The sequence below is a fragment of the Eurypyga helias genome, unplaced genomic scaffold (genome assembly GCF_000690775.1).
Source record: "Eurypyga helias isolate BGI_N326 unplaced genomic scaffold, ASM69077v1 scaffold4042, whole genome shotgun sequence".
NCBI classification, from domain to species: Eukaryota; Metazoa; Chordata; class Aves; order Eurypygiformes; family Eurypygidae; genus Eurypyga; species Eurypyga helias.
In genome coordinates, this window is record NW_010237678.1 from 11,759 (window position 1) to 24,400 (window position 12,642).

General features: G+C 42.4%; 1 protein-coding gene across 3 annotated transcripts in view; it reads right to left on the minus strand.

Annotated features, from left to right (window-relative positions):
- Window positions 1–12,642, minus strand: part of GRB2 (growth factor receptor-bound protein 2) — a 47,246-nt gene that overhangs the window by 8,480 nt on the left and 26,124 nt on the right. For all 3 annotated transcript variants that reach the window (XM_010147530.1, XM_010147532.1, XM_010147531.1), the window contains exon 2: window positions 3,985–4,082. In XM_010147530.1, the coding sequence (XP_010145832.1) occupies window positions 3,985–4,082 (98 nt within the window). The remainder of the gene's footprint in view (window positions 1–3,984; window positions 4,083–12,642) is intronic.

Below are 12,642 nucleotides of genomic sequence, written 5' to 3' on the forward strand. Positions count from 1 at the left end.
ACTACCTGAAAGGAGGGTGTAGTAAGGTGGGGGTCAGTCTCTTCTCCAAAGCAGGACATGAGGAAATGGCCTCAAGTTGCACCAGGGGAGGTTTAGATTAGATATTAGGAAAAAATTCTGCGTGGAAAGGGCTGTCAGGCATTGGAATGGGCTGCCCAGGGAGGTGATTGAGTCACCATCCCCGGGGATGACACATTTAAGAGGCATGTGGATGTGGCACTTAGGGACATGGTTCAGTGATGGACTTGGCAGTGCTGCATTAATGGTTGGACTCGATGATCTTAATGCTCTTTTCCAACCTAAATGATTCTATGATAAACAATCAAAAAGTACAGCTTTCAGTTCTGAGTAACAGATCACACAGGATAGAAGCACTCAACACAGCCTATAACCACGGAGATAACTGACCTTAGAGGAGAGCATTTAATAACAAGAGCTCCACTCACAAAACCCACTTTCTAGAGTGAAGGTTTTGGTGCAGCAAAGAGACAGAAATTGCAGAACCCTCCCTGAAACAGAGCTGGTCTTAAGAGAAACCGAAGCTTTCATGAAATCACAAAGTCACCAGCTCTCCCTCTCTAAGAAGCAGCTATGTCTAGAGGTGGAAGAGGAGCAGATGACTTGATTACCAGCTACTAGCAGCCCTTGCTCCTCTCACTGACTGTCTTCAGTAGCTGCTCACCATACACACACCCCACAACCCTGTATTGTATCAAAGATGATGAGCTCACAGATGTATTTCTACTATATGCAACACATTCAATAAAACAACTCTAGGACATGCCCCTTGTAAAAGGAGTATTTACTCCATGAAAAGCATTTTGGCACTAGAAATTATATATCTTGTTTATGAACTCGGTTTCCATGATCACCTACGTGCATGTTACTCGCCTGCAAGTCTTGTTGTGTACTACTTAATCCCCCCTGGGATGGAAGAAGAAAAGCTTTCTACCACAACCATCCTATTTCCAGTAATAAAGAATTTCATGGCATTTAGTACTGGTGGTTTAACATCTGGACTGCTGCTCAGAACTCGAGGTGGTGGCAGAGACAGCAGTGGGAACATCTACCTGTCTCTCACTGCACTCTGCTGCCTTCAAAAAACCAACCAAGAGAAACTATTATGTAAAGCTCCGTCAGAAGTCAAAGGTAATATTTCATTTCCTGGGCTTTTGGCAGCCTTGTCTGAAAAAGAGGGAAGTCTTGAATTTTGCCTCTGCCAAATGTTACATAAAGCAAGCTTTGTATTATGAATTTACATATTTTGCCATAGCTCCTGTTTGCAAAGTGGTTTAATTCTGTTTAGTTCTCAAATAATTCTCAATTACTCAAACGTGAGGGAAATTAAAACCTCATCTTAAAAAAACACAAACAAAATACCTCACTCATCTGTAAAATAGAAGGAAAGCCTGAAAGAGCTCAGCAGAACGTCTATAATCCTTCCAGAAGCCTCAAAAGTATAACCTGTTTTCCCCCTGAATTTTACTGAATTGTTACAAAGTGTACCATTTGATTAAAGTAGCAGTAACAAATTCTTAAAGCTTTTTATCTGCTGTTTTTAAGACACTTTAAACAGAAAGACTAAAAATCTTTCACAATTCTTGAACTCTTGCATATTTATGACTCCACTACCATTTTTAGCAATTCAGAATGAAAGGAGCTTGAATTCTAAATATAAAAAACATAGAGAAAACCCAATAGATGAAAAGTTAGTTATTTGTAAGGACTAGTGTCTACTTCAGAACACACTCGTAAAGCATCAGAAGTGTTGTGCACGTAGGAATCTTTGCTACAGAATGACTGAAAAAACGAACAAATAAAAAAATCACAGCATGTCCAAGAGAATTATGCCGAAGAAACTGTCCACAACATTCCCACGGCTGAGCTTGATAACGCGTGTCTCCCAGTAGCCCTGTAACGCAGGTGAAACGCGGGCAGTCAGCACTGCTAAACCAAACCCAGGCATTCCTACTGATGCTGCACAGCTAGAGGGAGATGCGGGGACTGGCACAACACAAAGTTCACATCGCGTTCAGACTCGTTTCCATCAGCAGTTTGGCAGTTCTTTTGGCTTTAATTCACACAACCATTTAAGCTTGGCCGATTTCCTCCACCTAAGTTACAATACTGCAAAGTGAGACTTCAGCAGTATCAAGAGAAGCTGATTACGAACACAAACACTTGATCCACATTCCCTGAGTCTGACCCAGGCCGGTTCATAAACAGCCAATTCTCCCCCTGCCCCCCCTGTGAAAGGTAGCCCTGCCACTGCACTGCTGTGCCTTCACAGGAAGCCTCCCTGCCCAGTTTCCTGCAGCTCTTCAGAGCATCTACTTACATCTTTGCTTTGTTAATTGATGTGGCAATTCAGATTAACCCTTCAGAACCCACGTGATTCAGCTGGTGACCCAGAGACACCACATTTTCCTTTCAGCTTCGTTTGCTAGTAGCTATAAAGCAAACTAGAAGATTTGCAAAATACAAGCAAGAAAAACCACTGCATTTAAATCCTCCAGCCCCATAGCTAGTCTTAAGTCTCAGATCCTAGGACAGGATTTAAAGCCATTTTCAGTTGCTTTCTTTCCAAACCCTCTTGAAAAGCTCTTGTGACACTTTCCCACAACACGATTTGATACTAGTCTGAGAAAAGGAACATTCTCACACCTGGTAGGCTGCCTGCAATTTGCTTTTTGAATGACTACCTGGAGAGCTCTGCATTACAGCTAAGCTAACATTCGGCTATAAAAGCCTTTGCATAATTTCCCAGGGTTGTTAATGCACTAGTTAAGACTCCCAGCATTGCTGACACATGGAGCCAACTCCATCCAGCTGCCATCAGCAGTTTAAACATCTTGAGAAAAGGTCAAATTAACTATGTTTAAAATCCACTACCAAATTCACCCACTTGCAGGCTCAGATGTTGCACACTGTCTTTTGATAACAAAAAGAAAAAAACCTGACAGCTCTGTCCCAAACAAAACACTGTGGATTATTACAGAACAAACCCATCATCATCATCATCACAGGACACATCAGCACAGCGTTAAGTCAAAGGCCTGCAAAACTTATGAGGAAACGCATGATGATTCAAACCAACGAGAGAAACTGCAATGTACATTTGTGACCCCCAGTGGACTAGCACGATCAAGGTAAACCAGATACGTTACTGCAGCAGACAGGGCTTTAAGTAATTTCACAGTCTTCTTGTGCATCCTTGCCTCACTTCCCACTTGGCTGCACTAAAGCAGCATACCTCCTCTCCTACTTGGGACACCGTCCCTCAGAAGCTTCTTCCTGCTATTTCAAAAGAGCCCTTAGAAAAAAACACCCAGCCATGAAATGCTACTGCTTTCATATGCTAGCTTCTTTGTATCCAAGAACAAATATTTAGGGTAGTTAGTCAAATGCAGTTCTCTGGAGCCACAAAAATCAATGCAACTATACTTGTGTAACAGCACGCACTCTTTCAGGGTGGCCTGTTTTGTGAGGAAGGTGTTGGACCAGAGGTCCTGTCCGACCTAAACAATTCTGTGATTCTATACTCAGGATGTGACATAGGATTCCACTCCAAATATCCTTAAATATTCTTCTGGTGAGCTCTGAATGCCACAACTTTTACTCAGTCTGCTATGCTAGGTAAAATAGAGAATCATCACAAGAACATCTTTTTCCTGGGGCAGTGGTGGTGACAACTATTAAAGAGTTTTCTGCTGGTTTACGCCTGCTACCCCCAAGGTCAGTCTGATCCTACAGCAAAGCCAGAGCCACCAAAAGAAAAGCTTCCAAAAATAACCTGATATACAGCTAGCTGTGAAATGGATTACAGTAAACACTACAGCCAGAGATACAGCCCAGTAGCCATCCTTAATCTCTTCACACATTTTGGCAGATCTGGTAAGGTACACGCTGCAAAGTATTCAGCAGAAAACCTTTGAGACAATGTGCAAAAGATCAAGGGAACCTTATCACCAAAGCTCTACTTACGGATGTGGTTTCATTTCTATGTAGTTCTTGGGAATGAAGCCGTCTTTGCCATTGAGTTCTGCCTTGTACCAATTCTGATCGCATTCTTCGTTCAAAACCTGAAGGAAGCAAACAAAAAGATAAGCTTAACCACACTTCAAGTAAAACTGATAAAGGCGCTAGCTTATTCTTCACATTGTTGTTTCAAAGACTGCTCCTGTAAGATCAGCCTATAAAAAAAGGTGCTACTCATCCTGCTCCACTGCATCTCATGAGCGTTCAGAACTGTGGTGAAGAAAAAGCTGGATGAGTAACTCAAAGCCGAAGGATTTTAGTGCCAAAATCCTGTGCTTTAAGAATGTCACTGTAAGTCCACGGGTACTTTTAACAATATAACTAGACCGAGATCTGTGCCAAAGGTTGTTGGCCGTCATCACAAAAACATTCAGTCCAAAATCTGCAAGCCAAGAAATTCTGATTCTTTATCAATTCCAATGATCACTTTTTCCTGAATTCAGTTGACAAACCAAATGCTTTCAGCACAAACGTGAGTTCATCCAGCCTTTCTACACTTGCACTGGTTACACACCAGATATGTTAAAAGATTCTAGGCAACATCTCTATTACAGAGAATTTTACAAAAACGCTCCCTCACGACAACATTAGCACAGGCCCAGCTGCCCAACTGGCAGCTTCATCTGGTTTTGCTGATACAAGTTAAAACCAGGTAAAATCAGACCGCAAAACAGCGAGCTGCCAGTTGAGCATTTTATGTTAATAAAGCAAGTTAAACACATAAAACAGCAAATGTTGATGAACAAAGTTTCTTCTTTTATTTTTATTAGAATTGCTTTTCTTACTGTAACTTTATTCTGTAATGAATGAAAGATCAGGAGTCACAAGAGGAGCCACATGAATAGGTAGCTTCACAAAACTCAAAACCAATACTTCAAAGCATGCTAGCTCTAAAAACTTTGGTCATTTTTCACTGAATTTCTGTCACCTGGTACAGTGTGATAGGCAAGCCTGGTACTCTGACTGAAAAGTGGTCTCTCGAATAAAGACTATTATGTCCTGAGAGTACAGCCATGCTACAGTTTGAAACTACCCCTCCTCAGAAAGGTTTTATATGGTTTTGGAGTAAGCATCGCACAGAACCTGCCTCCCTTTTAAAATTAAGCACCACAGCAACACTTTTTCCCCAGCACTTCCATTCTTTCTCAGCTTTCTGAAGTTCTTGAACTTTGTGACAATGGCCAACAAAAAGCTGGGTCTGAGTTTTAAAAAAAGATATACTTAAAGCCTTAAGTCACAGAAGTATCACATGATTAGCGTTGCCTGAATGCAGGAAAATGAGGAAATGCAAAGAGAGACAACATGAATACAGATCCAGAGATCGTTCGCTACGTACACAGACTCTTGGTGAAGATATCCACCAAACAAATTCTTCAGAAGCAATTACTGCTACATCTGACTTCTGGTTTTTGCTATCTCACTAAGTTTCTCTTTTTTGGAAGGGTGATAAGAGGAAATAAAAAGAAAAAGCAGACAAGAATTTGCAAGTGCAGGCCTTAAAATTCTTCCAGCCTATGGGAGTGCTTCAGAAGATTAAACTCTAAAGACCAATTTTTGCTGCCTTTCAAAACCACGTGACAGATCAAACACCCTGATCTGCCCTATTGCTGACTTCTACTTGTAAAGGAGAAACACCTCGACACGTACTGAAATTAAATCCAGTGAAGCAAGAAGAGAACCAGGCCTGAATCTCCTCAGTGAATTACAGTGGGTAGCGGTGACCTGGCTGTTCCTGAACTCCCAACCAGCTGATGGTAGGATGTACACCCCCAGGTGCCAGCACTTCCCCTGGGGCAGTAGCAGGGCCACATCTGGAGAACTTCAGGTGGGCAAAGACATGCACCTTTATGACCCAGTGCAGGGTATTTTCAGTTGAAGAGACTTCAATACGTAAAAGATCCTAAGTACTTCTACAGGGATAAAAGTATTCAAGCGATCTTTTGGACAGCTACTACTGTGAGCTTCCATTTATTTATTTACAAGCATTGTTTCAGCATGCACTACAGTTCAGTCATTTAGCAAGGATAACCTGACCACAGGTCATGAGCAGTTCAAGTGTGGCTCTGTTGCAGGCTCTGAGGTAAAAGCTTGCACATGGAGAATTGATGCAGATCAGCTGATGTCTGCTGAATTGCCTTCCAGCAAGAAAACGGTGCACATCTTTCCACCACTGTACTGACCGCGAGGCAGCGTTCTGTGCAGAAAGCGATGCGATTCCAGGATATGAAACAGAGATAGCTGACAGCAGCAGGCAGCTCTGGGATACTGAGCAGGGGAGATGGAGATGAACAGTTACGTAAAAACGTGGCTTGCATAGCAACTCGGGAGACAGAGGGCACAGGCAGAGGCCCACATCTCTAACTCAGTCCTGCAAAGATTTTGGTATGTAGCTCAAATGGCCAGGACACTTGGCTGTTACATACCTCACTGTTATCACTAGCATCATCATACAACAGAACACAAACATGACACTTATTTTTGTCGTTTCTAATAAGCCACATCTTATGGAAAGTACACATTCCTTTATCAAATGTAGCACAGATCAAAGATTTGATAAGATGGTGTCCTACAAACCCAATTCATTACCATCAGAGAACAGTTAAGGGATATGGCAGTCTGTTCTTATTCCAAGAATTAAAAACGGGGAAATTGTAGCTTCATATGAAGGACATTACCACATATTTGTGCTTTTGGCAGTGGGTACTGAAAATTATCATGCCCAAATGTAAGTGATTTTAATGAGTTTTATCTTGCTCTGAAGATATGCTAATAGATTTGGAGGAGCTAAATCACACAGGGCTTGGGGTACTCATTAAAGCTTGGCCTGAAGCCAAACGCCAGTGAGGGAGCATTGCTGAGGCACCAAGCTTTGTGACAGGAAAAAAAAAATTGCTGGATAAAAGGCGTAGTAAGGTGAACTGCCTACATATACGCATGTACAGCCTGTTCAGGGGACTGCTGCTGTAATAATGAATCCTCCACAGCTCCCCCGCCAGTGGCTTTGTTTGCTCCAAGGACTTTTTCCTGCTTCACACCCAGACTGACGAATCTGTAGCTGGTTGTCCCTTCCAGGAGCATTTTAGTGGCTGCCACAGCTCCATTCATGCCCTGGCAGACAGCCACACTACCTATGCCCTACACCGTAGATACCTGAAGAGCTTATGTGCACAGTCACCCTGTAAGCACCCGTTTTCCCCTTTCCTGGTCTTTCAGTATGAACTCTTCCAGAACTCGCTGTTTTCTTTACAAAGCTCCATGTTCAGGTATCATTTCAAGAGGAGACACCTTCACAACACGGAGACCTACAACATCATGTTTTTGAGTCTTTAGACACTGCTGGATCTGCTCCCAGTGCTTAGTCAAGCAAAAATGACTTGTATTGAAATACCTTAAATTCAGGAGAGCTTTGCAGTCACACGCACAAGGCTGGAATTCTGGTGGCTGCTGTGAAGTTATGTAGCCATTATTATGACAACCGCATGTAAAATTTTAGCTTTCAAAAAACCAAACTTACACCATGAACATCCATTACTGGCACACAACAAAGTAGTAAATTGGGAACCCACACAAGAAATCTCTGCACAGGGGTATCTAGCCTGGATGTTTACATCTGACATTGCCCTCTTCTCTTTTAAATCATAAATGCACTGAAATGAAAGAACAGACTTCATGTAATTAAATCATTTTGTTGCAGAACATTTTAAGAAAAGCATCCAGTAAATCCATCTCTCAGACCCCCAACGGGCCTCCAAGAGATTTTCCTGATAACAGAGATTAAAATTTATCAGCTGAATACTTAAAAGCCAGTCCTATGCCTCTAAGAAAAATAAAGATTCATAACTGAACTTAAGATTTTCCCAAAACTTAAATCTGTAAAATTTAAGTACTGCATATATCACTGGATTTTGCTTTGAAAATTTCCCCAAGTACCAATAAACACAGATAAATTAAGCAACAAAATGAAACTTAAAGATTAACTGTTGTAAACTGAGACACGCTTCACAACCTGAAAAAAACTGAAAAGGCACGAACACTTATTTATCTCTACAACTGTTAAACTCTGCTGCTCTTTGCATAGGTCAAAACATAAAGCATTCCTTCGCAGTCTGCTACAGGCCTAATCAAGTCTATGCCGGAGTGACTCTTCCTTTCACACTGGGGCATCTGTGCCTGAGAGGAGGAAGGAGGAAGGATATTTTTAGCCCCTACACTCAAACACATACTACCATGTGATGTCCCCAGCCTGTAGCCAGCCCTGTTTTAGAGTAACAGTAGCTCAACTGCTGCCCGTCAGTTTCCTAGTTTGATACCAAATCTCTTATCAACATAAGCCCATCTGTTCCCATGGAAATGGAGAAGAGGCACTGCTGAAGACCCACAGCTCTCAAGTTTTAGCTATAACAGCTCACAGAGGAGCTTTCCCACCATTTTCAACCCCGGACCTGGTGAATATTTCTAAGTACAGCTTTTGCACCCTTGGGAATTGTTGCACACCAGCCCTGACCCTCTCAAAACCAAACAGCTTTCAGGAACACGCAGGCACTCAACTGGAACGTAACAAGCAGATCTGGCATCTCCCATATGCAAACATGAAACTCAACATACTACCTCACAGGTACTTACGTGCTTGTGAATTTAGCCAAATTCACCAGAAAGATTGGGTTTTGGAGAGACAAAACCCAAGATACTTGTTGAGCGAGGGCTCTAAGTTTTGGCTGAAGCTCCTCTTTCCCCAGAACTGCAAGGTCTTGCTGTGCTAACTGAAACAAGGTACCCCAACTGCTCAAGTACAACCAGTTAGCTGCCAATGTGGTTTTCCTCTTCAACAAAGCTGCCCTGATACTGCCACAAAGAAAACAATACAGTGTATTAAGCACACTCCCCAAGTCTCAGGAATCCAAGGAAAGCGCCCACGCCACTCAAATTGGTGCAGGAATTAAGATTTTAAAAGTGAACAAATGATTCAAGGGCAGCAAGGCTGCAACTGTATTTTTAAGCCTGGAAATTACGTGTCCAAGGGGTGGAATGGTGGTTGGGAGGAAGGTTCTCACACTCCACCGAGGTACTTCAACACAGCTTTTCATTTCAAGGAAACACAGCTCCTTTTCTGCTCCAAGAAGAGAGGTATGAACTAGCTACAAAACCAGTAAGCACCCACTGTTTCACTGGAAGCCACACTTGGATTCAACCGTCACCACGTCCCTTATACAGCCTTTTTCTTCCCCCTCAAACTCACTGCAAACAGCACCACAGGATACTCAAATTCACCCCTTCAGGGCTTTGCAGAAGACAACCCCAGACTTGGCCTGGTAACCCTGCATCATCCTCATGGTGTGCAACCCCCTGGACAAAGGAATCCTCTTCACCCTGGCTAAGCCTGCAACAAGGGGCTGTCGGGAGGAAACCCTGGGTGATCTGCATGTCCAAAAGGGCATTGTCATTCAGGTCAAGCCAAATCCGAAATTTTCTTTTCTTGGTTTACTCATCACACACAGGACAGTTAATTTTAACTGCAAGCATTCAATGCAAAAAGATACATTAGACAATTATGGTGACTAGCTCAAAACCACACAACTGCTGAAACATTTTAGGCTCTTCTTGAATTTATCATTATCACACATAGGAAAGGTAAAATACCAACATTTTTCAGATCAAAACCTAAGGAACCAAGCTTAGACATGCTTTAAAGATTATGAATACTTGCTCTCCAGGCAGATACAAGAAGCTGTGAAAATGCTGAACAACCACTGAGCAAGTGTTACTGGAAACACCCAGAGAAAGTTTGTTTCCTAAACTCCACTCAACTCCCAAGTATTATAAAATACCTAAAACATGCACGTAGATTGTAACAGAATACAACAGTGTTATGGATATAGGCTTTCCTTCTCACCCTCACCCCAATTCTTGTCATCACTACAGAAACATTTCTTCCACCTGTATCTTTTTAAAGGCACAAAAAGAGCACAAAAGATCATTTCAGAAAGTCTTCCCACCACAACAAATACCAAGTCTGAGGGCCCTTCTTCCTCACCCCTCAAACAGTGCTTTTGTCAGAAGCCTTATCGACGTGTCCACTGCTACCTCAACACATCTCACACCGACAGCACGTACCACAGCCGGCCAAGCAGCTGAATGCAGGAATCGAGGACAGCAAATTTTGAAGCTGTTCAAAATTTGACTAGTGTCTGGGTTACACAGTTCTGGCTTTAGACATACTTTCTTCTTAAAAAAAAACCAAACCTAAGTTGCTTCCATTCATCTTGAAGGAACCTGAAAACTAGCCCAAAGTACAATACAAGACAAAGTTGAGAGACAACAAACTAAAAATTACAGGGCCACTCTAGGAACTAAGCTGCTCTTTACAAACTAAGTAATATCGCCCCTCCAAGTCTATTGCACAAACCTACTCATCACTGGAGGTTCGTTCCATGTGAACGTTTACAGGTAACTCCAGTATTCCCCAAACCTTCAGAAAAGGGTTGATGAGGAGAAGTTAGCTGGGTAAGATTACAGGAAAGGACATGACTTCTACGTGAGATAAAGGCAGGTTGTGATTACAATTCCATGCAGTATTGTCCAGACAGAGAGATACAGTGGTCAAGAAACCCACAGTAGCACTGGCTGGCAAGCACATTAAAGTATGTTGTAACAAAACCAAGTCCAAAGAGAGGAATGTAGCTAGGAAGCAGCATTCAAGCTTTCACTTGAAAGCCACCTTTTTTTTTTGTTGTATGTGACACACAAATACATGAGACAACTTTAAGTCCAAGTCTAGCCACAAGGACAGCACTGAGCACAGGCCAACTCACCCTGCCTCTCAGGCCTTGCAAGTCTTGTACTACTTCCCTCTGGCAAAAGCCTTCAATTATGAAGACTTACTTATTAATCGAATATAATGGGAGAAAGAGAGAGAAGTAAAAAAAGAACAATCTAGACAACTCTGTCCCTCCCTAGCTCACCCTTTTGGGTTTACATGGCACAAGAAGATGGGAGGAAAACACATCAGTATTTTAAAACACATTGTAGTTATCTCCAAAATGTCTAACGGAGATCCTGGAAAGAGTCAAAAAGCTCAAAGAACTTTGCCACAAGTCTCGTCTTCAACAAAGTCTCCTTCTGCATAGGAAGTTTTATTTTAAAGCTCATTGTAGTGATACCCAAAATGCCTAACAGACAAAATGCCGAACGGAGATCCTGGAAAGAGTCAATAAAGCTCAAAGAACTTTGCCACAAGTCTCGTCTTCAACAAAGTCTCCTTCTGCATAGGAAGTTTCCACTGTCACAAACACAGAGATGTAAAAAGGTAACAAATTCACCAGTTCTGCCTGCGTTGCTAGCGAAGGATAGCGAGATGTCAGCCTCGGCGACTGCAGAATTCTCTTCAAATTAGTCCTCCCACTATTACCACTTGTATAAAGGTGAAGCTATAGATACCACAAATTGTGTATTTTCAAGCAGGTTGATGCAGTATCTCCATTACAGAAAGAATGGCAGCCTGCAGTCACAGTGAGCATTGGTGACAACCCAAACAAAAATAGCTGTACAGCGCTAGAAGTAGCTACAGCTAGTGCTCTAATTAGGCTTTCCTCATCTAAAAGACCAGCTCTCTAATACAGCTAAGTGCTCTAATTAGGCTTTCCTCATCTAAAAGACCCGCAAGTGTTTCAGTAACAGCAGGGTCTCTCAGAAGCAAGATTCATTTTATGTTCAGCAACTTCTGTGGTGCTTAAGCGAACACCAATTCTGACGAACTTCATAACGCCAAGGATGACTGTTCAACGTCTGGATGTTGCAGTGAACGCACTGTCTCATTTCAGCGCTTGATGAAAACGGAATGCAAAAAGGGGAAAAGCCTGTTATGGCAGCCTAAGCTCCACAGCGTGGCTGGCAGATGTAGAGAGCGGGATGCTATGGGATTCACAAGAACGGTTTCTTAAAAAGAGGAAGGGGAGTGTTGTTTTTCCCTAACAGACCAAGGGTTAGTTTACAGTCACTAAAGACCAGGACCAGCCGCCTTTTATAACGAGCTGTAGTGCTCAGGATGTTATTACGGAAACAGAAGACAAAACATCCTTCCTTAACCTCAAACCCAATCCACTTCGAATTTGGAAGCACTGACGTGCACAGCTTTGTCAGTTTTCTCTTGTGCACTGGGGGTTAGTTTATCCAGGTACTGGTGGGGATGGTCATGTGCTTCCACATGAGTCTTTCCTCATTGAGTTTTTATTTAAAAAGTAAACAGATTAGCACTGTTTAATTGAGGTTGAAACAGAGTCCAGAAAGAACTACCATGAGCAAAGCACACAAACTGGCAAAGCGGTCAAGCTCTGAAGCCTAGAGATCTCCGTGCCATCCCCCCCTCTAATTTACTGAGGCGAGAACAGCCTTGAATTCTTAGTAAAAACCTGCTCTATATGGGAAAGTTTCAAACGCCAAAACCACATCCCAAAATAACCCGAATGCATATATGCACATCTGTACACAAAGAAGAGAGTATACGTTGCCTTAAGCATCTAAATAAACCCTCAATTTTGAGAAGAAAGATTTTTAAAGAACTACTTGTACCTAGTGGTCCGAGTAAGGTCTCCCAGTTTCTATTCCTGC